Consider the following 25,946-nt stretch of genomic DNA (forward strand, 5'->3'; position numbering starts at 1 on the left):
CATTTCATTTTATGTGTTGGTGATTTGCTTGGATAAAAAGGGTCAACATTTCTACCACTATAATCTGGCATAGACTTCTTTCATTTTAAATGTTGTTGATGGATCAAAAAGAGCCTTAAAAGTGTTACTGACTAGGGTGACTTCTGCTATGTGATATTTTGATTGACAGGTAATATCCAACATGAGGGTGCTGATGACTAAAGATTCAAACAATGTTGTCAGCAATTCTTTTTTGCTGGATAACGATTCAAGGTTAAAGACAGATTAAATCATATGAGTGTGTGTGTGTGTGTGCACTTTTCTTTTTGTTATCTTTAAAATTTGTAGCATTTTCATCACTTCACTGAAGGCCATATTTTTGTGCTGTTGGCCACTGATATTTTGCCTATTATTCATGGTACAGCATTCCATTTTCAGTTGATGACATCTCAAAATCAATGGATCCGATTGACATTTCGGACAAAGAACCACCACCCGCTTATTTGTGAAAATTCAGGATTCATCATTCATGCCGACTGATCACCTTTTCATAGTTGTCTGTCTTGTCACTTGGAGGATTAGTCCAAGGTATTACATCCAAGCTACCCATTTTAAAATTTGAGACTGAACTCCATTTATGGTTCTTTATTCTGATTGGCCCACACTTATTGAGCATATCATTCTTTGCCTCCCCATCATTGCTCTGCCTCTTTTTTGAATTTTCCCTTGCTCTCTATTCTGAACTCCTTCAAAAAAGATGTCTTGTTCCCCTATGTAGGCCATTGTTGGAAGACATCTGTAGACACCCCATTTTTGACCGTCCTTAAGACTTGGGCGTTACTGATGGTTTACTTGGTGTTGAAAATTGTGCAGTGCAAAGGTTCGATTCCTTCGGCAAGAGAAGAGTCAAATTCTAACCTCACACCCATTTTGGACCAAAGCTATTTTGAATGGTTTTTAGACCTTAAAACCCTCTATTTCAAAATATTTTTGAAACAAAGTTCCTACGATGTTCCGAGGCTCACATTTCGTTAAATGTTGCGCTTTTCGGTAAACTAAGCAAGGATAAATTGGAAATGAATGAAAGAGAGATGAAATATTTGAAAAATCTTTCAAAACACCTTGCTTAGGGGTTTGGAGTTGAAGAAAATGAGAGAGAAGAGAAGAAAACTAGTTGAGGAGAAGTTCGGCATGAATCCGGGTAGGATCGAAACTGAGTGGCTTCACCAAAACAGGCATGACTTTTTGCACAGTTGAAATTTTGATGCAAGGATGCCACCATTGGAAAGGTTACTTCCGGGGCTTCAATTTAGACACAATAATGACCTGAAAAGGAGTCCAGATGAAGGAGTTATGGCCATTTGAAGTTGGACCTGGAAAGCAGAATTTTGCCTGCCGACCAGAAAAATGAGCTGGCCGACCAGAAAAGTGGCTGGCCGACCACTTTCTCTTCTTGCCGACCAGAAAAAGTGGTCGGTTGACCACTGCAAGTAACTGGCCGACCGGCTTTCCAACAGTTTCCTGGAGATCTTTTCTTGCCAGCTGTGACAGCTGGAGGGCACAGAAACCATCCTCCATACACGTGTATGGAGGGATGGCTTGAAGGCCTAAGCTTGTTCAACAAGATTGAACTTTGGTTCTCTATAAAAGAGAACCTCCCCCCTTTTGCCTTAGGTTCAGATTTTGGTGCTTGAGCTATACATATCACTCTATCTCTATAATTCTCCATCTCTTTCATTTTTGTGCCTTAAAGTGTAGTTTCTTCACACTTTGTCACACAAACACATAGTGAAACACCACCTTTTTGTTGCTGAGGCACTTAGGAGCTGGTTTTGGAGTTTTTGGTTTGGTTTGAGCTCAGAAAAGCTGCTGGAGTTGTAGCTTTGAAGTGGTTCTACAAGGGTGAGTCAACTAGTCCTTTAAAGCTATATTTTGTCTAAGCTTTTGGACCTATTTGCATGCTTATTTTGGCTTGACTTTAAACTACAAAAAGTTCTAATTTTGTATGCTTAACATGTTTGTTTAAGGTCTCTTTTGTGTTGGGGGTAGTCTACCCCCTCTTAGGCCTTGTTTGGATTTGTTTTGTACCATCTTTTTAAGCTATTGGGACCACCTTGTTTTGGCCTTCTCACCGCTGAAACTCAGAGGAATTTCAGTGGTAGAAATGGTGTTTTGAGGTCCCAAATAGAAGAGGGTCATCCCCTCTCCTTGTGTTTTGTATGCTTGCTTCATTTGCCTCATCTTTGAGCATGTTTGTTAAGCTTATGTTGGCTCCATCTTAGCATGTATTTGGGGTTATTTTGACATAACATACCACTGTTTTGGTTTGGTTTTGTCACCTCATGCATGCTTTATATACTTGTAGTGTAAATGTTGCAAACTAGCTTTATGTGCCTCATGTTTGAGCATGTCTTTCTAGCATGTTTTGGGTCCATCTCAGTAGGTTTTTGGTGCTGTTTTAACATGCCTTAGATCTGTTTTGGGTTGGTTTCATAGTCCCATGCATGCTTCATGCACTTGTAGTGCATTTCCATTTACTAGCCTAATGTGTATCATGTTTTAGACTATCATTCTAGCATGCTTTTGGCTTAACTCTAAGAAGTTTTTGTCCATATTTTAGCATGCTCTAGCTCTGATTTGTGTTGTTTTGGTCATGCATGCATTGCTTGGTATAACCATGGTTCAATCTTGTTTACTAGCCTTGTGTATTGAGTCCATTAGCATGCATTACTTGGACTATTTTCATGATTTGGTATCATTTGAAATATGATTTCAGTACATGTAGTGTGGTCATACACTTGCATTTGTCACTTTTTCAATGCGTTGGAGAGTTTGTGCTTTATGCCTTAAACATGAGCCATTGTGTATGCTTTTATGCCTAAGTTTGTGAGCTATCATTTCAGTATGTTTTTGGGATTATTTTACCATGATATAATTCTAATTTTTGTTGGCGAAGTCATCTCATGCTTGGTCCTAGTAGGTGCAGTGTAATCCTCCCTTTTGGCCTTGCATATTTCATGCTTCATGCTCACCATGCTAGCTTACTTTGGCTTTAGTCCATGCATGTTTTAGTATCATTTTGACATGTTCTAGGACTGTTGTGGGTTGTATTGGCCATATGCTTCATGTATTGCATAGCAGTAGTGCAATTGGCCTAGCTAGTTTCAAGCTTTGAGTCTCCTAGCATGCTTCATTTGCATCGTGTGTATGATTTGGCATCATTTATCATGATATTTCAGAGCTTGTAGCATTGCTATGTTCCCACTTCTTTCATGCTTTGAATGCCTTTAAGGGTTATACATTGTTGCCTAGCTTATGGCCTAGCTTGTATGCTTGCATGCCTAGACTTTTGAGCTCCCATCTTAGCATGTTTTGGTCTTTATTTTGACCTACTTGAGCTCTGTTTGTTGCTGGTTCATGCATTTGTGCCATGTATTGCATGTCCCTAGAATAGTCCTCTTTGTTAGCTTTCATGCTTTAAGACCCTAACATGCAATGCTTGTATTGTTTGAATGATTTGGCATCATTTCATACCTTATTTCAGAGTTTATAGTGTTGTTACACTCCCATGTTTATCACTCCTTGAGCACTCTTGGGGGTTGTGCTCTGAGGCCTAGTTGATAGGCCAATGCATGTGCATGCTTGTATATGCTTTCGTGCCTTCATTTCTTAGCATTATGGCCACTGTTTTGGGCATGGCTGAGGTCTATCTACATTCGGTTTAAGTCCATTTAGCATGTTTACTTGCATGTTGTTTGCATGCTTATGTCACATTGCATTGAGTATGCCATATTATTCTTAGCATTGTGTATGCCATTTTGTTTGCATACTTATGTCACATTGCATTGAGTATGTCATGTTGTTCTTAGCATTGTGTATGCCATATTGTTTGCATGCTTATGTTACATTGCATTGTGTATGTCATGTTGTTCTTTGCATTGTGTATGCCATGTTACATTGCATTGTGTTATGCATGTTGTTGCTTGCATTGTGTTTGGATTGGGTGTTAGTCCAAACATGAGAAACGAGGGACGTTTCATACTTGAAGTGATGAAATGTGCCTCATTTCTTGGTCGCCGACGCTCTTGATCATACATGATAGAGTTCAAGACTTTATGTGTTTATATGTGCATTCATTTTACATTGAATTGTGCAATTTGGCTTCTCGGCCATCATGCATTGAGATGCGTGATTGGTGGCCCGAGGGTCAAGAACCGCACTCTTTTGAGCTTATGAAATAATAGGGAGGGTGGTTGTGCACACATGCATTGCAAATATATTGACATGCCCCTTCTTGTTCTTTGTTGCAACAAACTGGAAGTATGGCAGCAAAACTGGTCGGCTAACCAGAAAAACTAGCTGGCCGACCACTTTTTTTGGTCTGCAGCAATGGCAAGTGGTCGGCCAGTGACTGGCAACACCCTTAGGTGGTCGACAGCCCCCTTGAGGGTCCCTAAGGTGAGTTAGAAGCTTTTTGGAGCTTTGTGCAAGGTTCTGAGAACAATTGCAAATAGAGGCAAATTGGGGCATCGCGGTAGATTTCCGAACAAGGCAACTGAGCATGCATGCCCTTCTCGCTCTGAGGACATTTCTTTACTGCTTTACTTAGCTAATTTGCTTAGCTAGTTAATATTTTGATTTTGTACTTAAGTAGTTAACGCGTTTAGCTGCTTATTTGTGTTGTAATAACTAGTTAGTTAACTTGTTAGTTCATTAGCTTCGTTTTGTACTTAATTAGTTAGCTTGTTAGTTAATTAGTTTTGTGATGTAATAATTAGTTTAATTAGCTTAGATTAGCTAGTTAGCTCCTTATTCGGACCCTCCGTCGAGAGGGCCAACTGTTGTAATAAGCGTGTGTGTGTGTGATGCATGTCTTCCAACCCCTATTTCTTTCTCCCTTTTACTTAACCGCTTACGATGGTTAGTTTTAGGGCATATTTTGTTTAACATACTTATGCTCACATGCGTGCATTCATTCATCGGTATTGCATGCACCGGGCTCGGCGCATCATACAAACTGCATTGTATTTCAATACATTTACTTGGATACGTGTTCAACAACATGTTATCAAGTTGCATTTCACATGCCATCTTTAGATAGCCGAGCCTATTTAATTGCATCTTTGCATGTGTTGCATTAGCCATCTTAACATGAACTAGGATCATGCGTGATTTCTAACTAGTTCTCTATTTTGGCTCAGAGTACACTGGAAGTGTTTATGCTTTAGCATCCTTGCATGAGTGTGAGTGCTGCCATGTTAGCATGCTTGCCATGAGGCTAACTGCTTAAGTGATTAACTGCATGAATGCCTGTAGATGAAGGTTGGATTGCTTGAATTGGAACAATTCATCAAACTGTGCATTTTAAGCCCACTTGAGGGTGGCAAAATCTACGACTTAGCCTACTTACGAGTAGTAAACTTCAAATCATTTTCTCAAACAAACACGAGATGATTTGTTCCAACTTAGGCGATCTAGTCTATACTTATATGCTGCATGCATCACATAGTAATTCTAGGTTAATAACCGGAATAAGAACACGTGTTTTAAAAAAACAACATACCATGCTTAGTAAAGGCCAATCTTTTGATCGGGCGAGCGGGAGTGCTCATTGCATGACCTTCCCCTCTCGTACCCAAGTTCCCGAGCCGAGGAAACTTTGGTGATGACGGACACGTGGCCTTAGGCACGAGTCAGGGTTTCCTAAATTTCCTAAAAATAAAACATTTAGGTGGCGACTCTGTATCTGGCAAAGCAGTCCATGTTCATGTTTGGCATTTCTTTATAAAAATTAGTTTTCTAAAATGATTTGCCGGATTTGGACTCTTTGGTAATTTATCAGTCTCACATTGCACTTTGTGAGATTAGATTCAGAACCGTGACACGAGTACAAACTGTAGTAGCTAAGAACAAAACGATTTCCGCCCTCGCGCGCGAAGAGCGGAGTTCGGGCGGTCTACAACATCCTTGTAATATTATAGCTTCATTTTGCTTAGAAACATATTGATTTACAAATTTTCATCTATGGAGATTTTTTCTTTCAAGTGATTGTCTTGTTTAACTACAACATTGTGATGTGAATTTTTAATAGCGGCCTTGATTCATGAATTGTTCTTTATTTTGTCAACTCAACTCTACTTGAATATTCTCTTAGGATGCTATTTTTTCTACATCATTAGTGTTTTGGAATATTGTTATTATTTATTTTCCTTAATCATAAGTTGATATCTTTGTTTGTTAACGTTGATTTCACTTGAATGTGCACCTTGCCTTTTTCTCTTTTTTTCCAGGTAACTTTCTTACGCTTATTCAGCTAGGTGGGGCATTGTTTACAAAGCCAAAATCATCGAAGGGATGAACTAACGAAGAGCAAAGAAAGGGAAGTTTTCTATCCAATAGGAGAACAACAAAACCACTCAAAATTCACCTGGAAGTGGTTTTTGGGCAGAATTAGGGGGTGTTTAGTTGTGTAGATAACTAGTTACTTAAAGAAAATGTACCCTCTTAACTGTTAGTGATTTGGATTGAATTCCCACTTGATAATTGTTAGGTTTCAACATTAAAAGAAGAAGAAGAAGAGGAAGAAAAATTGTTAGAGGTCTCTACCATTCATATTTTTAGTGTAAAACATGCTTTATGAGAATGTGATAGCGAGTGACAACCCACATTTTGTCTTTCTATGATTGCGCCTTCTGCAACTAAGTGACATGGTAGAATCGGAGGGGATGAAGTAAGGCCTTATTATTATTATTTTTTTTTTGTTAATTGCCTTAATTGCATAATTCTCTGTTAATCCTAGGTGGGTTTTGTGTTTTGAGAGAGATAATGACTACAACACTTGCACCACACTATGATATTGTATAAAGCATAAAGTGCAAATAGTAAATCAAAGCAATTCTTTTCGGTAAAGTCAAATTAAATTCAGGTACATCATTATATGTTCTTTTCCTTTCATATTAAGTAGACTTGTACCAGTTTTGATAGTTTTAATTTGTGTTGTCAGCAGAAATCCATATTCTTTTCATACGTTTGTGAGCTACTGAGATAATGTTATGATGAAGTTGTAGTGTACTTCTGTCTCTCATCAATTGAATTCTAATTCATATGACCACACCATGCTTTTTTTTTTTTTTTGGACATAAAGAACTACACTTCCATATTTTTAGTCAAAATGGACTGATAGTTTCTACAAAGATTTGTACTCACTCCCCCATTGAGTACATTATTGTGTACATGGACAAGTTCCATTAGAAGTCGACTATTAATTTTGACTACGTATTTAACCAGTATTTCTGGGCAAGGTCATGTGGTAATCCCAACTTGTTATTGATTGAAACATGAAGCATTGGTATTTTTATGTTGAGTTTTGAGAGATAGCCAACTTGTTATTGATTGAAACATGAAGCCCTGGTACTTTTATGTTGAGTTTTGAGAGATAACCAACTTGTTATTGATTGAAACATGAAGCCTTGGTACTTTATGTTGAGTTTTGAGAGATAAGAGGACAAATAACAGAGTATGTGGAGTATATTCATCTACCAAATAAATTCCTAATACAAAATAGGAAACTACTCCCTAAAAATAAGAAATTAAATATTGATAAGATAGTAATTAAGCTATAATTAAAAATAAAATAAGTAAAATTTTGGATTCTTGGACAAGGATGTAGGTACATGTACATGAATGAATTCTTGGGTCATCCTTTGATATGGGCAACAGTTACTATGTATTTATCCCAAGTTGTGATCAGCTAGTGACTTGAATTCATTTTTATCTTTGCAGGATTTCATAATGATGAATCCCTCGTCATTGTATGCCAGTTCCAGGAATTTTTCTGATGAATATGGAGACATGAGACTAGACATCAACGACATGAGTTATGAGGTGGTTAAATTTAACTGTTTAAAAAGTCATTTTTTAGTCTTCCCCAACTATTACTAATGTGAAGTTGGCTTTGGACAGGAACTTCTTGCTCTAGGAGAAAGGATAGGGAATGTCAACACTGGCTTGTCTGAAGATATGATTTCAAAGTGTTTGGCAGAAACAAAGATCTATTCAGATTGAAATCATGAAGAAAGAACCTTTTGCATCTGTCTTGTAAGTTATTACCATATCTTGCCTCTCTGATGTGACCCAAAAAAGGTATAAGCTTTCATCTGTGATTGATACCTGAAAAATAAAGAACATGTCTATGATTATCATATGATGGAAAACGGTGTCTAAAGAAATTTGCATTTTAGGCATCCTCTTTAGTGTGTTAGATTTGATGAGAATCTTGCTATATCAGCTCTTGAAATGACCTGCTTTTAATGTAGTTTTGCGTATTTGCTTTTTAAAATTGCTTTAGGATTGTAAAAATGTAGTAGCTGTTGATATGAGAAGTCGATGGAACTATTTTGATTAGACGAATAAAGTTTCAAATTACTGAATTAAGTTATTTCTTTGATATTTTTAGATGGAAAAATTCATATAGTAAACATTATTTAGTTTAGGATATTTCTTGTTGTAAACATGTGTTATTTAGTTTGTGCTTAATAGTAAACATTTGGACCTTTCCAAATTCCACAAAAGGTCATTAGCACAATGACATGACCCATTTGAACTTGGTTGATCATAACCTGAATAAATGTAATGTCAGACATTTTGGAAAATCCTTTCATGGGATGTTGCTAAAATATTAGGAATGCACGAATATTACTAATAATCACAAATTTTTAGTTTTTTCTTTGTTTTCATTGAAGTAGATTAATTTCACCTCTTCCTCTTTTTAAATTTGATTTTTCTCTTGAGCTTCTTATGCCCTGGATTTAGTAGCAAACTATTAAGATATTGAATTTTTGCTAATTTTTCATTATGACATTGCTTTTATGGGGCCATTGAATTATTTTATTAATTTTGGAAATGTTTTGTTGATATTTTAAATTTTTTTGATCATTTCTTAATACCTCAAGAAATATTTTTGTCTCCAAGTCGTTGGTTTTTGTACCTATGTAAAGTTTCGTTTGTCATGCAGACAAGAAATGCAACAGGGTTAGTTGCTCCAGCTATTGCAGCGGGTTTAGGTGTCTTAACACATACATCGGGCACTCTCGTCCCTGTGATAGAAGCAAGTGGATTTGCTACAGCTGCAGCTGCAACTACTATAGGAACTGTTGTCAATAGTTTTAGATAATCTCTTAATAGTTGTCGATATGCTTAGAAAGTTAGATATGCATAGTTTTGGATGGTTTAAACATTTTGTACAGTTTAGAACTTAAGGATATAGTTTTCGAATGTTTGGAATATATAGACAATTATTGAATGTTTATAATTTATGGATATAGTTTCTTTTTGATGTTTCAAACAATATTTTGGTGGTTGATTGATGTTTTGTGATACTTGTTTGTAATATTTGTTAGATTGTATAAAATTGGTCAAATAGAACCTACTGAATTTAAAAGTAAATATAAAAAAAAAATTGCATATTCTACAACAGGCATAATAAGTCGTTGTATTACATATTTTACGACGCACAATTAGCATTGTTATTTGTCTCACCAATTAACGGCGTGCAAAAGTAGTCGTAGAAAAAGTAACGAAGACTCACAAAATCTGTTGTTAAATAGTTTTTAATGGCATATTCTAACATGTCGTAGAAAAAGTAACGACGATGCACAAAATTTGCCGTTAAATAGTTTTTAACAGCGTACGAAGCATGTCGTTGAAAGTGAACGACTTTCCATGACTGGTCATAATACACGCGTGTTGCACGTCGTAGAAGGCTTTTTACGACGTACATTGCGCGCCGTAAAAATCCTTTTTTGTTGTAGTGGATCTACAATGGTTTGAGATAAGATAATCATTTTTTTACCTTTCCTATTTAGTATGGTAGCCAAAGGTCTCAATCTTGTGATTGAAATGACTATAAAAATAGGTCTAATTAAAGGATTGAAGGTTGGAAATTTAATGTGGCAATTACTCATTAATAATTTGCAATGACACTATCAAAGCTCGCAATGATTAAGTTTTCATCCTTGAGGACTAGAATTAGTGATTTAGTTGAGTTGGTTAAGGTAAGGGTTGCCTTTTGGGAGAAGGCTTTAGGGGACATCAAGGATTTCTCAATGAACTATTTTTAGATGATGCAGTGAAGAAATCAAGATTCAAATTTTCATATGAGGAAACAGTTAAAGATTGGCCTTAGTGTTAGCATCTAGTTTTATTTATTTTATTTTTTTTACAGTATTTTGCGGAGGTTCTTCTTCGAGTGTCAATACCTTGCCAACACTTTGTAGTTTGGAAAGTTGGGGACTATTTGCTATGTTGTGTTTCTCCTTTTATTTTATTAAATACAATCCTTTCTTTGCCTATTACCCAATGTTTAGAAATGTGGACCGGACCGGCCGGTGGAGGTTATTTGGCCATAGTGCGCTGAATTTGCAAAAGTTGGCTATTCGAATTCTTAGCCAAACTAGTAGCTCTTCTGAATGTGAAAGGAATTGGAGTGTTTTTGAATGTGTACATACGGAGATAAGGAATAGATTGGAACATCATAGGTTTAATGATTTTGTATACATTCATTATAATTTGCGGTTGAAGAATAGGTAAATGAACCATTGACCTTGTCATACATTTACTAATAGAATATTTGTTTAAGTAGTCATACTTTTAAGTGAAAATTATAAGTATTTCAACAAAATGAAGAACTATGATCCGGTTGACATTGAAAGTATTGTCAAAATTGAGATGATTGTTGAAGATGAAGAAGAGCCTCCTCTTCTTGATTTTGATGAGTTGGAACAAATGCTTGGTCTCGGTGATAGTTAGTAATTAATTATTTCTTTATTATATAACAATGTTTTTGTTATTATTAAATTGATTACTTATTAATTTTGTTGTAATTATCATAGAAGATGACAAGGATGATGTGGTCTTAGAGGTTCGAGATGATATTGACCTTGGATCATTTGGTGATGTCAACATGAATGATAGATCTAATGCTCAAAAGTGGTGAAGTTGGCACGGACAACAATGAAAATGAGGATTACGATGCTTGGCTAATGGAGGGCTTTCAATGGGATTAGGCAAAAAAGTAATGTTTTATGGCATGATGTGTTTGTAGTAGATTGGTTTTGAACTTTTGTTTTATATTTATTTATCTACTTTCATTTAGGAATGATGGATGATCATTAGTGTGTTTTAAGATTTGGAACTATAGATCTTATCTCTATGCTTGGTTTATGTTTGTGTTTTATTTGACAAATAGGTAATATTAATTGCTTTTAGTATAATATTTTTATTACTTTCATTATTATGATTGTATTTATAATATGTTCTATTTTTTAACTTTGATATATTTGTAGATTGTGCAGTGATTTGTGTTTGTCAAACGTGTTGCACAACCTGTTTAGAGAAAGGTCTTCAACGAATAAAAACAAGGTATGTCACATTATTATTGCAAATTACAATTTCATTGTGAGTGATATTTGAAAATTCTATTATTTTATTGAATTTAATTTTTTTTCATTTTTATATTTATATTTTTAATATATATATTTGAAAATATATTTATGATGTAATTATGATGTCATGGTTTGACTACTTCGACCCGATGGTTGAACCGGTGACCTGTTCACCTGGTCGCTTTTTCGGTTCACTCAGCGGTCCGGTTTTCAAAACATTGCTATCACCAAAATAATAATAATAATAAATTAACAATGATTAATAGTCATAAGTTTTTACAAATTGTTCGTAATAATTGTAACAACAATTCGTATGTGCAGTTAAGATTCCACAATATCATCTAGCATATCCATTTAAACTGAAACCTTTGTCTATTTGTTTTCTTCAACAAGGAATTTCATATTTTCAGTATCCTTTTGTATACTACTTGGTAACTAATAAGCTACAAGAGCTTACACAGTATTCACAACAAACCATTGTTAGACATCAAGGAGAGCTTTGATAGTTAACAAAATCAGTGAAACAAAAACTGTTGTAATAGAAATACCAAATGAGTTACAACTAAAGTTGGTTAAGCTAAATAGTTAAAGAGTTAGATTAATCCTAGTTAGTGAGTTCTATAACTAACTTTAGTAGCTCTATACAAGATAGCCTCATCCCTATAATCTATATTAATATTGAATCAATTGAAATGAATCCTTTTTAGAACATTTATTGCAGATGCTATCTGTTAAAGGTTATAGGTATTTAGACCCTGCCACTAGCAAGGTTTATATGTCTAAGGGTTGTTTTGGGTATGGCTTATAAGTTGGTTTTTATATTTATTACGAAAATACGTGTAAAAAAGTAGAGAGATGATATGACTTAAATAAACTAATAAACTAATAAACTAATAAACAACTTGTTTATGGTATTACAAAATGAGCCCTAACTTCATTTTCCCTTGGCCAGTTCTTGCTCTTCTTTTCCTTTTGTGGAGTAGCGGCAGACCTTTTGGTCTTCCTCTCCCATGTTCCCCTCTCTACCCTTATTGTCTTCTTATTTTTTCTACAATTATTTCTTCCATTTTTTTTCAATTTCATATAGCTCAGGCTTCATCTCCTCTAGTTTTCAGGTCTAATCTTCTTCCAGGCATAAGACTAGACTAGTAGCTAAAATGTATCTTTAAGAGGAAGACAATAATTATCATGATACCTTTAGTCTTGTTTCTAAGCAACCTACTATCTGATTCTTTTTGCTTGGCTTTTTAGTTTCAGTGGAAAATTAAGCAATTGAACATTTCCAATGCCTCTTCATGGTATTTTGGAAGAGGACGTTTACATGTCTTAGCCTCAGGGCTTTGTTGATTAAGCTCATCCTTATCTTATGTACAAGCTAACCAAAGCCATCTATGGACTCAAACAGTCCCCTAAAGATTGGTTTTCAATTTTTTCTTCTTTCCTTCTTTCCAATGGTTTAAAAAACAGCCACCATGATTCTTCTCTTTTTATTCAAAAGACTTCCACTACAATTATTATCATGCTCATTTACGTTGATGATATACTCATCATTGGCAATGATTCAGTCTATATTGCTTCTTTAGTCACTCACATGCACTTTTTGTTTCCTATAAAAGAGTTGGAAAATATCAACGACTTCTCGCCAAGACTGGCATGGTTGAGTGCAAGCCTTATTCCTCACTCATATCTGTCATGCCCTTTTCTCATATTGGTGCTTCAATGCCATATTCTCAACTATCCTTCGTGGAAGGTGAGAGGTCTAAGGAAATTAATTAGGAAGCTTGTGATGTCCAAGAAATTAGTTATAGTGTTCTCCCAAAAGATTGTTCTGAGAAAAGATGAATTTGTACAGAAATTTAGTAAAAGGTTGATCTATTTGATGGTCTACATTCAATTTAGGCCGAAGGCTCTTTTATTCTGCAAAGGAATTTATTTCTTAGAAACTTCATCTTGCACGAAGGTTCCCTTTGTGTTTTGGTGAACTTCGATGGGCCAATTGGTGAAACTCAGTGCTTTCAATTGGTCTCAGCTCAGTGCTCTTTATCAAATGTTCTTCTGCCCCTTGGATCTTGGGAAAGAATTTATTTGAAGTCTTCATAGTTGGAGATAGGAATGGTTGTCTAAGATGTATCTAAGGCATAATTGGTTTTTAGATAATTCATTGATGAAATGGTCATTTTTGTTCTACCCAAGATTGGAAGAATATTCACAAGCACTATGTGGAGTAATAGACTAGGCTCCACCAGTTCTTATTTTCAATTTTTGCCTTGATAGTATTATGTTCATCATTTGGAGCCTTCGTAGATGTCTTTCTTATTAGTGCTTGGCTCTCCTCGTTGATGAATCTGCTAAGAGTGGTTTTGCTTAAATTTGATTTTATGATGTTGGGATTTTATGAGTGAAGAGGTATTTTTCTTTTTTTAAGTGTCATGGCTTTTATTAATTAGGAAGTAATAGAGTTAGGCATGGAAGCTTCAAACTTGAGAGATTATTTTAGAAGGACTTGTCCATATTAGAAGACTTTGCTAGACAATTGCTCTGTTATTATTGCCTCTTTTTTTCAGTGGACTGCTCCATTGAGGCCTTTTGGTGCTCATCTTGAGTTTAGTATGTTGGTGTTCTATTGCTCTGGTTAGTTGTAGAAGTCTTGAATTTAGGCGTGTAGCTGTGTTTTTGGGTGTATTCGTTTTAATGTTTTGGTAGTGTTGTCTTGCCAACTTTGTTTAGCTTGGTTTGGGATTCTTACTTGATTTGCTTGGGGCATATTCTAACTTAGTTGGAATGTGCTTCTTAAGCAATTATATTTTTTTCTTAAACTTATTGATGTAATTTGTTGTACTTCTTGTACTACATTATTCATCAGTAAATTTTATTTTGCCGATCGAAAAAAATGGATGTTTGCTTAGTGCTTTGTAGTACTTAATAATTACAAGGTGAAATTTAGTTTTTGCAATTAATCATACTTGTCAATTTATGCAAAATCCAGCGAATGGACATTTTGCTATATATACGCTCTCCATTTGGACCTGTTATAATTCTTGGATACCTTTGTTGTATTCCCAATGAAGAGATCAAGAAAGATCACATTTTTGATGGCCCAAAAAAGATGATTTCACTTGAAGAAGGCTTGAACACCCTTTCCCAACCCTTTTTTTTTAATCTCTCAAAGACTAAAAATTTCATTTTTGACCCTTAGAAGCTCAAAATACAGAACAAAGCCCAAAAGTCACGAGTTTTCCTTAGAATGATGCTCGTATACTTAGTTTTGACCAACATGGTGCAAACTAGACTAAGCACGGCACATACCGCACTAAGTTCTGTATGCTACACTGAGTTTCGGTTATGCTTTATGACATGGCGCGTGTTGTACTGTCACGATATGGCATGTGCTATAATGTGATATGGCATGCTCCATATCATGTCGACACAAAATGGCTGGTGTCATATAATGATATGATAGGCACTATATCGTGACTGGTGTGTGCTATTCTGCAACTGTACTTGCATGTCCTTGCACATTGGTCCAAGATTTGTCTAGTTGACTTTCCCCACCCTCTTAGACCTTTGACTCTATAAATAGAGGCCTCTTTTTAGTTGGGAGGATAGTGGAATCATAGAGAAAACTTTGAGAAACACTAGAGCTAAGTATTGGTGAGGTAAGGAGATCTCAATTCTCTTCATTTTGCTAAAGTCTAGTGTAAATATCTTCTAAAACCTTTGAAATCATCTATCTCGAAGCTCCTAAATCAGTACCTAAACACTCTCCATCTCTCAAACATTGAAAATCTTGTTCAAGTCTTCAAATCAAGCTAGTCATATTTAAGTAAAGAGTCATAACTGAAGGAGGACAAGGGTGGCGGCTTTGTTGCTATTTCAATCACGCTTCTATAGGTATTACTTGCTGTTTTCCTAGTTTTTATTAACTTTGTCGTTTATTTCTTTAACCAAATGCATAGATAGTTGCTTGAAAAAGCATGTTTTGACTCTTAATCATGTAGTGATAAATTTTAATACAAATGTAGTGGTTTTTCATGCTTAGCTAGCCATAATATAGTCATTGCATAATTTTTTTTTTTAGGTCTAAACCACCAGTATCCGGAAGTCCACAGGACCCCGACTAATCCGGTTCGAGCCGGGTAGGACCACAAGAGCGGCAAAGCTCTCCCAACAAGTTTTTAACACAGCTGCGTTCCCAAGTCTCGAACCCAAGATATTGGTTAAGCTAGCATAGCCCCTTACCAGCTAAGCTACGTGCTTGTGGGTATAGTCATTGCATAATTATGAATGCTTAGAATAATCCTTTCTCATATGTTATTCAAGAAAATCACATTTATTGCCTTTTAAGTGTTTGTGTATGTAAGATTTGTATCTTTGAGGTAGAATACAGATTTTCCATGTTAAAGTTCATTAGATTGTCATAAAAATATGAATTTTGCTTTTCCTTTTCGCATTTCTTTAGTTTGTAAGTAGTTAAGTTTTGAATTGCATGTCACAACGTTTTCTTTGATTTTTAGCATTGGAATACCTAGGTGTCGTTTGGTAACACTTACGTTTTTAGTTTTTTGTTTATATTTACAAAAAATTAAAAAACTCAAATAAAAACTTGCTTGGTAAAATTTTTGATTTATAAATCAGTGGTCTCAGTTTATAAATTTGGCCAAAAAATGAAAACACAAAAAATGTGTTTTCGTTTTGAGTTTTTTTTTTTTTTACCACCCAACACTAGCCACCACCCGCCACCATTTTCCACTACCGTCTTCCGCCACTACCACCCACCACCACCTGCCACCACTACTCACCACCCACCTACCACCACCAGCCACCACCCGCCACCACCAGCCACCACCCACCACCCACCCACTCGCCACCACCACCCATCCCTCGCCGCCACCACCACCACCACCACCTACCTGCCATCAACCCGCCACCACCATCCGCCGTCTACTTGCCACCACCACTCACCACTCAACTGCCACCACCATCTACCACCAGCCACCCACCATCGCCAGCCACCTACCACCCACCCGCCACCACCACCTACCACCGCCACCGTCACCCACCCACCCACCCACCACCACCACCACCCGCCACCACCCACTACCACCCGCCATCTGCCACCCACCTGCCACCACCACCCACCACCCACCACCACCACCACCATCACTACTACCACCCACTCGCTACCACTCACTACCTGCCACCGTCACCCACCCACCCACCATTACCACCACCCGCCACCACCACCCACTCACTACCACCCACCACCCGCCACCGTCACCCACCCACCCATCACCACCCGTCACCTACCCGCCACCACCACCCACCTGCCACCACCCGCCATCCGCCACCCACCTACCACCACCATTCACCACCCGCCACCACCACCACCACCACCCACTCGCTACCACCCACCCACCCACTCGCTACCACCCACCACCACCAGCTACCCACCACCCACCGTCACCACTTTCCACCACCGTCTTTCGCCGCCACTTGCCACCACTTGCCATTTTTCACTCTTTTTTATATTTTTGAATTTTTTTAAATATCTTGTCAATTACCAAACACGTTTATAGTTTATATTTTTCTAAAAATAAACAAAAAATAAATAAAAATCAGTTTATAAAATTTTTGTAAATATAAACTGAAAACGTAAACGTTACCAAATACACCCCTACTGTTTGAGCATGAAATAGCTGCGAGAAATTACAGTTTTAAACTCCAACTTGTATCATATGCCCATGAAACATGCCATGAGTTTCCTCTTTAGATAGGCCCATCCATATTTTCCTTTAATTTGTGTTTTATAGCCATGATTTGCTCACTGTGTTTTTTTTTTTTTTTTTTATCAGCAAAAAAGAAGTTTATTGATGGAAAACATACGAAGTATGAAAATTACATCAATTAAGAGGAGGGTGCAAAAAGCATCATAATGGAACCTCAAGATCCCAACCAGGTTGGCACCAAGAAACCCACCAAATCATCTGCTAGCACTAACTCCAAGGTCGAAGTTTGTGAGTAACCAACATACAGAGCAAAACAGGAAAAACCCCAAAACAAAACACCCAACACAAGACACCCTTTTGAAGCAATAATCTTCCCCCAGTAAACAACATTATCATCACAGCAGTAAAGTTGGGTTGAGCTTAAAATTGGGTTGAGCTTCCTTAAGAAGAAACACACTTCCTCCTAGACATCAATCTTCACCCATTAAACAACAGCAACAACAAAATTGAACAAGAACAATAGCAACTCTACAGCTGTGGCAAAAGCCCACACTTCAAACCAGAACCAAGCAAAAACCAATGCTCCTGAAGCAGCAAAACACTCTGTAGCAGTGGTAAAAAAACCCAGCAGCAGTCCACCCCAAACCCAAATTAATAGATATCAGCAGCAGGATTGATACCAGAATTGATAAATTAGCAGATATCACCTGTAGCAAAATCTGAGCTGATGCAGATTATCAGTGGCAAAAACACTTTGCAGCAGTGGCAAAAACACCCAGGAGCAGTCCACCCCAAACCCAATTAACAGATATCAGCAACAAGATTGATAACAGATATCAGTAACCAAACCAGAATTGATAAATTAGCATATATCACATGTAGCAAAATTTGAGCTGATGTAGATTAAATATAATGTCATTTATTGAGAGGGGCACACCTGTGCATGATGCTTTGAACCATATTGTAATTCTCATTTTGATCAATTCACAGAGTTTCTTCAAGCTAGGTTGGGCATTGTTGAAAATACAATCATTCCTTAACTTCCATACTGACCAAAACACCGCAAACGAAATGATTCTCCAAATCTTCTTCTCTAATTTTTTGAACTTTGATCATGACCACCAAAGAAGTAGCTCATCCACTGATTTTGATATCACCCATTGAATACCTCACCATCTCATAATTTTGGACCATACTAACCAAACAAAAGAGCAATGCAAGAGTACATGATTGTATGTTTCCTCCTCCTCATTGCAGAACACATAATGTAAACTAGTATAATTCTCCAGAATCCCCATCCTGTGAAGATAATTCGAAGTCTTAATCCTTCTCTTCCAAGCAAGCCAGCCAAAGAATTGGACTTTTGGGGGTGCCATATTCTTCCAGATGCACTCTATTATCTTGAAAGTAGAACCCAAGGAGGATTCGCACCAATGGTATGCTGATGAGACAGAAAAGACTCCTGAAGGATTCGCTATCCATTTCAGTTTATCAGTGACATTCACCCTTAACTCAGATGCATTAAGCAACATCCCCTTCAATCTATCTAATTCCTCCATTTCCCATACAATAAACTCCTTCGAAACAATGGATACCAATCATGTTGACCAACTCTAGCTCTCACTGTAGACACAGATTTAGATTTGTTCGGAGCCAATAAAAAGAGTCTAGGGAACATATCCTTCAAGCAAACTGAACCAGCCCAATTATCAAGCCAAAAATTTGCCCTCAAGCCATCCCTAAGTTCAATTGTAGTATTCGAATGAAAAAAGCCCAGCACTTCAGGTTTAGATACTACAATTCCCACAATGTCTTCCTATATTTTAGACATCCTTCCACCTCTTACAAATGCAGGTGACCACACATCAGTAGATCCATAGTATTTTTTGCAAATCACATTCTTCCACAGGGATTTCTCTTCTGCCCCAAACCTCCACCACCATTTTAATAGTAAACATACATTCATTAGGTCAGTTCTTTTCACACCCAGCCCTCCATGACTTTTACTAAGAGTAACCTCTCCCCATTTAACCAAATGAATTTTCCTTCTAAAGTTCGAGCCTCCCCAAAGAAAAGTTGATTGGATTTTAGCAATCTCCTTTGCTACTCCTGTAGGCATCTTAAACAGATAAAGATAATAGATAGGCAAACTAGACAGCACAGTTTTTATAAGTGTTAATCTACCTGCAAAAGAGAGGTACCTTCTTTTCCATGAGGCAAGCCTTAATTTAAACTTTTCAATCATAGGCTGCCAAGTCAACTTTCTACTAGGGCTGGCTCTCAAAGGCATTCCCAAGTATTTCAGAGGTAGTTTTTGATAAATGCAGTGTAATTTAGAAGCAAACTCTTGACATAGAGTTGACGTTATACCCACCCCACACACCACACTTTTATAGTAGTTGATTTGCAGGCCCGACAAAATTTCAAAGCATCTCAATATTCTCTTGATCATTAATACCTCCTCCCATTTAGCTTCACAGAACAATATAGTATCATCAGCAAATTGCAAGTGCGTGATCCTAAGGTCAGAACCCACAATTGCACCCTTGATCAAACCCAGCTGTTTTGCCCTTTCCAACAATATATTAAGACCTTCTGCCATTATATTAAATAGAAAATGTGATAACGGGTCTCTTTGTTTGAGCCCTCTCTGAGGTTTAAATTTAGAAGTTGGAGAACCATTCACCAAAATAGAAATGCTTGTTGAAGTTACACATTCTTTTATCCAGCTCACCCACTTAGCCCCAAACCCAAAGTTGGATAGCATTGAGAATAAAAATTCCCAATTTATTGAATCATATGCTTTTTCAAAATCAAGCTTCAATATTACCCCCTTTCTTTTGTCCTTCTTCCACCCATCAACAACCTCATTTGCAATCAATATCCCATCCAAAATATTTCTTCCCCCAATGAAGGCACTAATTATTCTAGGCATTACTTTCTTCATCCTATTGGAAAGTACCTTTGCAAGGATCTTATACAAGGAACTAATAAGACTGATGGGCCTATACTCTGCAAGGCTAGAGGGAATATCATTTTTTGGAATCAAAGCTATAAAAGAGCTGTTAAGACCTCGAACCAACTTCCCATTCTGGTGAAATTCAGTCATAAATTGGAGAACATCACCCTTAATAATATTCCAACATCTCTGAAACATGTTAAAATTAAATCCATCTGGACCAGGAGACTTATTACCTCCACAATTCCTAATTGCTGACTTCACTTCAGATTCTGAAAAAACTGATTCCAAAAATTTAGAGCTTTGATCTTCTCCAATGGTGTTAAAAGGACCTAGCAGCCCTGGTCTGCTACACCAAGAATCTGAGAAGTGGTTAAGAAAATGATTTTTCACTTTAGCCCTAACATCTTGAGGATTCTCTACCGCAGAACCATTAATCACAATAGAACATAAGGCATTCCTGTTCTTCCTACTACAAGCCATAATGTGGAAAAATTTTGTATTTCTATCACTTTTAATTGCCCAATTCGGCCTTGATTTCTGCAACCACACCCACTCCACCATTTTGCTTAGTTGCCATGCTTCCCCTTTAGCCTCCCTCCTTCTAGCAGCCTATGATGATGATAATGACCCTTCTTCAGCCCGTAAGTCCAAAGTATGTAATTCCTCTTCAACTTGTTTCTGCTTGAATTCAACATGACCAAAGACCTCATTATTCCACTACTTTAATGTAGCTTTTAAAGCTTTCAATTTATTCAAGAACTTAAACCTTGCCCAACCATCTATCATTGTTTCTCACCAACATTTTTGAACTACCTTCATAAAGCTTGGATGAAGAAGCCATGCATTAATGAATTTGAAGGGTCTAGGGCCCCAGTCCCTCTCATCTTCCATCAGTAGGATAGGGCTATGATCTGAAAACCTTCTAGGGAGACCCCACAATTTGAAGTTAAAATTACACATCTAGTCTGTGTTAAGGAGAAATCTGTCTAATCTACTCCATCTTTCCCCATCCTGAGAATTACCCCAGGTGAAATTTCTCCCGAACATTGGTAAGTCAATGAGCTCTAATTGGTCAATCATTGCTTTGAATTCTCTCATCCCCCTATCCATTCTAGAGCACCCTTTTTCTTTCTGATATTCTTTGGATCTCATTGATATCCCCCCCTACACACCAAGGATTTGGAAATACTGATTTCATATTTAACTGGATATCTCACACCTCCTTCCTTTTAATTGCATCATTAGGACCATATACATTCACCACCACACACTGAAAAATATGATAAAGCGTACCTGATAGGAGAATGAAATTTTTATTGCAGCAACAATCTTTAATTTGAAACACTTCTGGATTCCATACAGAAAGTAAACCTCCAGTAGCTCCTGCTGAGTCCACAGCCATAAAATCCATCATCTCTCCTGCCCAAATTGACCTAGCTAACTTTTCATTACTCACAGATTTCTTAGTCTCTTGCAGCAACACCATGTCAACTTTATTGTCAAGGAGCACCTTTTTTATCCTCCTCTTTTTAATTGGCTTTCCCAATCCCCTCACATTCCAAGATAAGAGCTTCATTACAAAATGTCCATAACTCCTTATACCTCCTAGGGATGTTATTCAGTTAGCATTGCCCTCCCTCTCCTTCAGCTTTACAATATCTCTCTCTTCCCACTCCATTAATTTGCTTATAATCTCATTCTCTTTACCTTTGCTGTCCAACCCAAGGACCCTACTGAGCTGCAGGTTTGTTTGAGCTTCATTAAGTTTGCTTATAATCTCCTCTTCCTGTCCATTGCCGTCCATCCTAAGGACCTTGCTGAGCTGCACATTTGTTTCAGCCTCATTAAGGACTCTCCTTCTTGACTCACTTGACATGGAGAGTGAAATTGCTGCTACTGCTGACCTGAAAACAGCCCCTTTCTTTAAGCTCATCGACATTTCTTTCCTATTTTTTCCAAACTGAAGACTGCCCTTCTGGTCGAAATAGTGACCTGAAACCCCTTTTGCTTTTTCCTTTCTGGTAGCTTTTCTGATTTGATAAGAATTTGATGCTTCTTCTCGTGAGCCCTTCTGATATGTCTGTTTGTTCTCTACATTTTGGGCTTGGTACAATAAGTTACTGATATCCTGGTTTGGATCCGAACAGTTGGGCTGTACAGCAGCACACTAGCATGGCCCATATCACAAGTCTGTTCATGGGCCATGTTAAGAACCACTTCAAGATTCAACCCAGGTGTGTACCGAGTAGGCCCACTTAAACTTCTCATGAAGCCTGAAGTAATCACCTCTCCATCAACTGTTCTATTATCCCCCTGCTCATTGATCCTTTTGTTGTTATTTTTTATTTAATTTCCAGCATATTAGTGTAGTTTGCACAGTTAGAAACATGATAGGATCTTCCTTTAAAATTAAGATTTCATGTTACATTTTTTCTGCATATTTATTGTGTTATTTAGGAAGTTTACTTAATTATCTTTCTTTTCATTACATTATTGAACTAAAAGATTTGTCTTGATTTTTTTCTCCTCTTCCTTTCTTGTCATTGAGTAATAATTATTTTTATTGCTTTGATTATTGGGGTTTTTTTTTAAGGTCCCTCGTATTAAGATTTTATAGCATAAAGGACATCTAATATTTTCATAATATCTAAGGTCCCTCAAGTTGATCTAGAGAAAATTAGTCCAGAGAAATTTCATCTAGAGAAATTCTGGACTCCCAAAGAATTTCTCTGGGTTCAACCCAGAGAAAATTCAAATTTCTCTGGGTTCAGTTTGACCAATTTTCATACCAGAGAAAATTGATAAATTCTGGACTTCCCAAACCCAGAGAAAATTGACTTCACCAATTTCTCTGATCCACTCTCCAGAGAAATTTCCCTTCTCTCTAGATAAAATTGAAATTTATCTGAACAAAATTGTTTGTTTTTGTATAGGATCCTTTCTTTGTGAAACCAGAGAAAATTCAAATCCTTTACCAGAGAAAATTAAAAATCTTGACAAGCTGAACTGGTTAAATGTTTTTGTATTATATTAACAAAAATACAAGGCTTGAATTTTTGGATATATATGTATATAAAAGAAACATGAATATGGGTTTCTATTGGACACCTTCTTAGTTTTTAGGTTTTCTCTGCTCGGTATTTTTGTTACCTGTCAACACAGGTGTGAAAACTATGAACTGCAAGTCGGCACAGAGAAAATTCATATGTCCAGAGAAAATTCACAGTTCAGAGAAAATTCACACATCTGGAAAAAATTCATAGTCCAGAGAAATTTCACACATCAAGAGAAAAATCACACAATCCGGAGAAAATTCAATATGATTTGCTTACATACTCGGCCTGTGACTAGAGCAAGCATTACCTGAGCTGCTTGTGAAATAGCAACAACTCAAGTGCTGCACCTAACTGAATAAATGGCTGATCTGAACTTCAGTACATTTACATAAGATTGAGATATCAAGGAATAAAACCAAACAACAGTTGCCATAAAACCACCATGTACTGGATAATGGCAATTTGGGTTGTTCACCATACATGTCAATATTATCTTCTCGCTCTCTCTGATTCTGTTTCTGACAAATATTCCACTTCTGAATTGTCTCAACAATTAACCTTGCATCGGTTTCAGGAGCAGAGTTGTAAGAGCCTAATCCGGAGACCACTGTTGCAGACTCTAACCCAGACGATGCCCTGTGATCCGGAAGTCTCTGTAGCACTTGAAGCACAAGTTCATCGTCGCCGCTACGCCGAAGAAGCCACACTCATTGGCGCAGAGCTTTGTCTCCGATGATTGGAAGCTCGTGCTGTCGCTGATCTTGTTCCCTTCAGAACCCATCTCTCTTTCTCTCTCCTCCTTCCCAAAACCAAAAAAAAATTTAGGTTAGGATTTGTGAATCAAAATCTCTCTCTTTGTGTTCGATGCTTTGATCGCAAATGACCTTCAGGTTTATGTTGGTTTGGGGACACAAACGACCTTCGATAGTTTAGGGACAAAGAGTCAAATTTCTCTGATATATGTTTAGGGACCTTAGGCATCAAAAAATAATTTTGTGAATCTCTTCCATTATGAAAAGTGGGAGAGGGACCCTAGACTAATTTTCCCTTGATTATTTGCCTTTTTGCTTACATCTTGTAAATGCATGTGTAAGTTTATTTTTAGTTTATAAAGAAAAATTCATGCTAACTAGAGACTAATCACATGGTTAAGTTAAATGGGTACTTAATACCTTCATAATTAGTAATATAACTGGCTCCCGAACTCATTTTCAATTGGTAATGATGGAACTAATGTTTATCCTTGGAGGTTCATATATAAAGTTTCCCGAGACATGTAACCGGGTGGCAACTCTTTAAATCAATTAAATGCTTTTTTGGACCTACAGTTTCCTCTGGGACATGGTTTACTAGACCGTTCTTCTACAAGTGTCAGCTCCAAAAGCCCCGCCAAGTTTTATTAGGAGAGAAGACCAAATGTGGTCCACCACACACGCCCCTTGCCATTAGGGGTGGGCATCCGCCCGTTCGCTCACCCAGCCCGCTCAACCTGACCATATTTTTTTAAGGATTTGAGAAGTTTGTTTTAACCCATAGGACTGGACTGGGCTAACATTTTCAGTCCGATATATTAATGGGTTGTACTTGAAATTTATATTTTCAATCTAGCTCGACCTACTGGTAAACATTGAATGAAAAGATTGAGACCGAGGTCACCTGAAGCTTTGGCGGATGATTGTTCGAGGGCGAAACAACTGCGAAGACGAGAAGGCCAACAATGGTGGGTATTATTACAACCATGATGCAACAAATCCCGATATTGCGAGTCTTCTATTCGGATTTGAAATCGTTGGCAGACGGGAAGGAATTTGGTGGGAAGCCCATTACTACTTTTTGATTTTGATTTTTCATTGATTAAGAAATGAATTGAATCACATAGAATTTTTAGAGATGTTGAGAATTAAAGGTGTTGAGAGATTGGTTTTATAGACATGCACAAGTCATATTTATATATTGGAAGTGTACGTGCTTGGGGGGTATTAATATATCCATATCTGAGATCTTCGAGCACTCCAATTGTTAATTATATCCTATAATTTAATAATTTTATTTAGGAGATACCATTCGTATAAAAATAACTACCATATCCCCGTCTTATATGTGGGCAACTAACAGAATGTGGTAAACAATATTAAACATGTTAAAATCAATTAAATATTATGATATTAATTAAGACAGGTATTTAAATAATATATTTGAGTGATTTCACTATGTTTATATAGATATGCATGGCTAATTCAATTTTTTGATAATACACTCAATCGGATAAACTCAATTAAAAAGGAAGAGTAAGTGTAATTTTTTTTTTAAATATAAGATAAAAATTAAAAAAAAATTAAATTTATATTTGAAGATAAACTATAAGAATATAGAAAGAAAAAAATTAAATAAATTCTTGAAAAAGAATAAACTTAATTGAAAATCAAAAGCAATAGTGGATTCTGTAAATATAAGATAAAGATATAAAAAAAAAAAAATCAAGTTTAAATTTGAAGATAAACTATAAGAATATAGAAAGAGAAAATTAAATAAATTCTAGAAAAATGAGGTATAGAAAAATTCAGTAAACATCAAATGAAGATTAAAAAACATAAATAAAATTGAAAAAAAAATCTAATATAACTCTAATAATTGAAAAACAAAAGAGGGTAGTAGTTTCAAAATTAGATAAGAGTGAAATGTCACCTATAATTTTTTAAATTTTGGGAAAAAAAATCTCAAAAATAAGAATTGGGGTTTAGTGAGTTAAAAATTAGATAAAAGTTAAATGTCACTTATAATT

The 25,946-nt window shown here is 36.6% G+C and overlaps 1 protein-coding gene and 1 long non-coding RNA gene across 6 annotated transcripts; both read left to right on the plus strand.

The window, feature by feature from the left end:
- Positions 1 to 99: 99 nt before the first annotated feature.
- Positions 100 to 9,325, plus strand: LOC145789289 (E3 ubiquitin-protein ligase MBR2-like). 5 transcript variants are annotated; one of them, XR_014336298.1, is made up of 4 exons: positions 220 to 567; positions 6,270 to 6,904; positions 7,762 to 7,863; positions 7,942 to 9,325. XR_014336298.1 is itself a non-coding variant. In XM_082879631.1 (3 exons), the coding sequence occupies exons 1-3, from the start codon at positions 4,369 to 4,371 to the stop codon at positions 8,041 to 8,043; spliced, it is 273 nt and encodes a 90-aa protein (XP_082735757.1). In that variant the 5' UTR covers positions 2,508 to 4,368; the 3' UTR covers positions 8,044 to 9,325. The 5 variants fall into 5 exon arrangements, 1 of the variants encoding a protein (XP_082735757.1); XR_014336294.1 differs by having other exon boundaries at positions 100 to 567; positions 6,270 to 7,863; XM_082879631.1 differs by lacking the exons at positions 220 to 567; positions 6,270 to 6,904 and adding an exon at positions 2,508 to 4,437.
- A 1,549-nt stretch (positions 9,326 to 10,874) lies between these two features.
- LOC145795394 (uncharacterized) lies at positions 10,875 to 15,858 on the plus strand. Its single transcript, XR_014336299.1, has 3 exons — positions 10,875 to 11,050; positions 11,322 to 11,397; positions 15,499 to 15,858. It is a non-coding gene; the product is annotated as an uncharacterized LOC145795394 (long non-coding RNA).
- Positions 15,859 to 25,946: the final 10,088 nt, after the last annotated feature.

Source organism: Camellia sinensis, chromosome 7 (assembly GCF_055761805.1).
Source record: "Camellia sinensis isolate YWXY chromosome 7, ASM5576180v1, whole genome shotgun sequence".
NCBI classification, from domain to species: domain Eukaryota; kingdom Viridiplantae; phylum Streptophyta; class Magnoliopsida; order Ericales; family Theaceae; genus Camellia; species Camellia sinensis.

Bases quoted from the DNA above. Each gene is read 5' to 3' on its own strand.
- LOC145789289 (XM_082879631.1), top strand. From the start codon at position 4,369: ATGGCAAGTGGTCGGCCAGTGACTGGCAACACCCTTAGGTGGTCGACA. The intron at 4,438-7,761 runs GTGAGTTAGAAG...TTATCTTTGCAG, and splicing joins CCCCCTTGAGGGTCCCTAAG to GATTTCATAATGATGAATCC. The intron at 7,864-7,941 runs GTGGTTAAATTT...GGCTTTGGACAG, and splicing joins TCAACGACATGAGTTATGAG to GAACTTCTTGCTCTAGGAGA.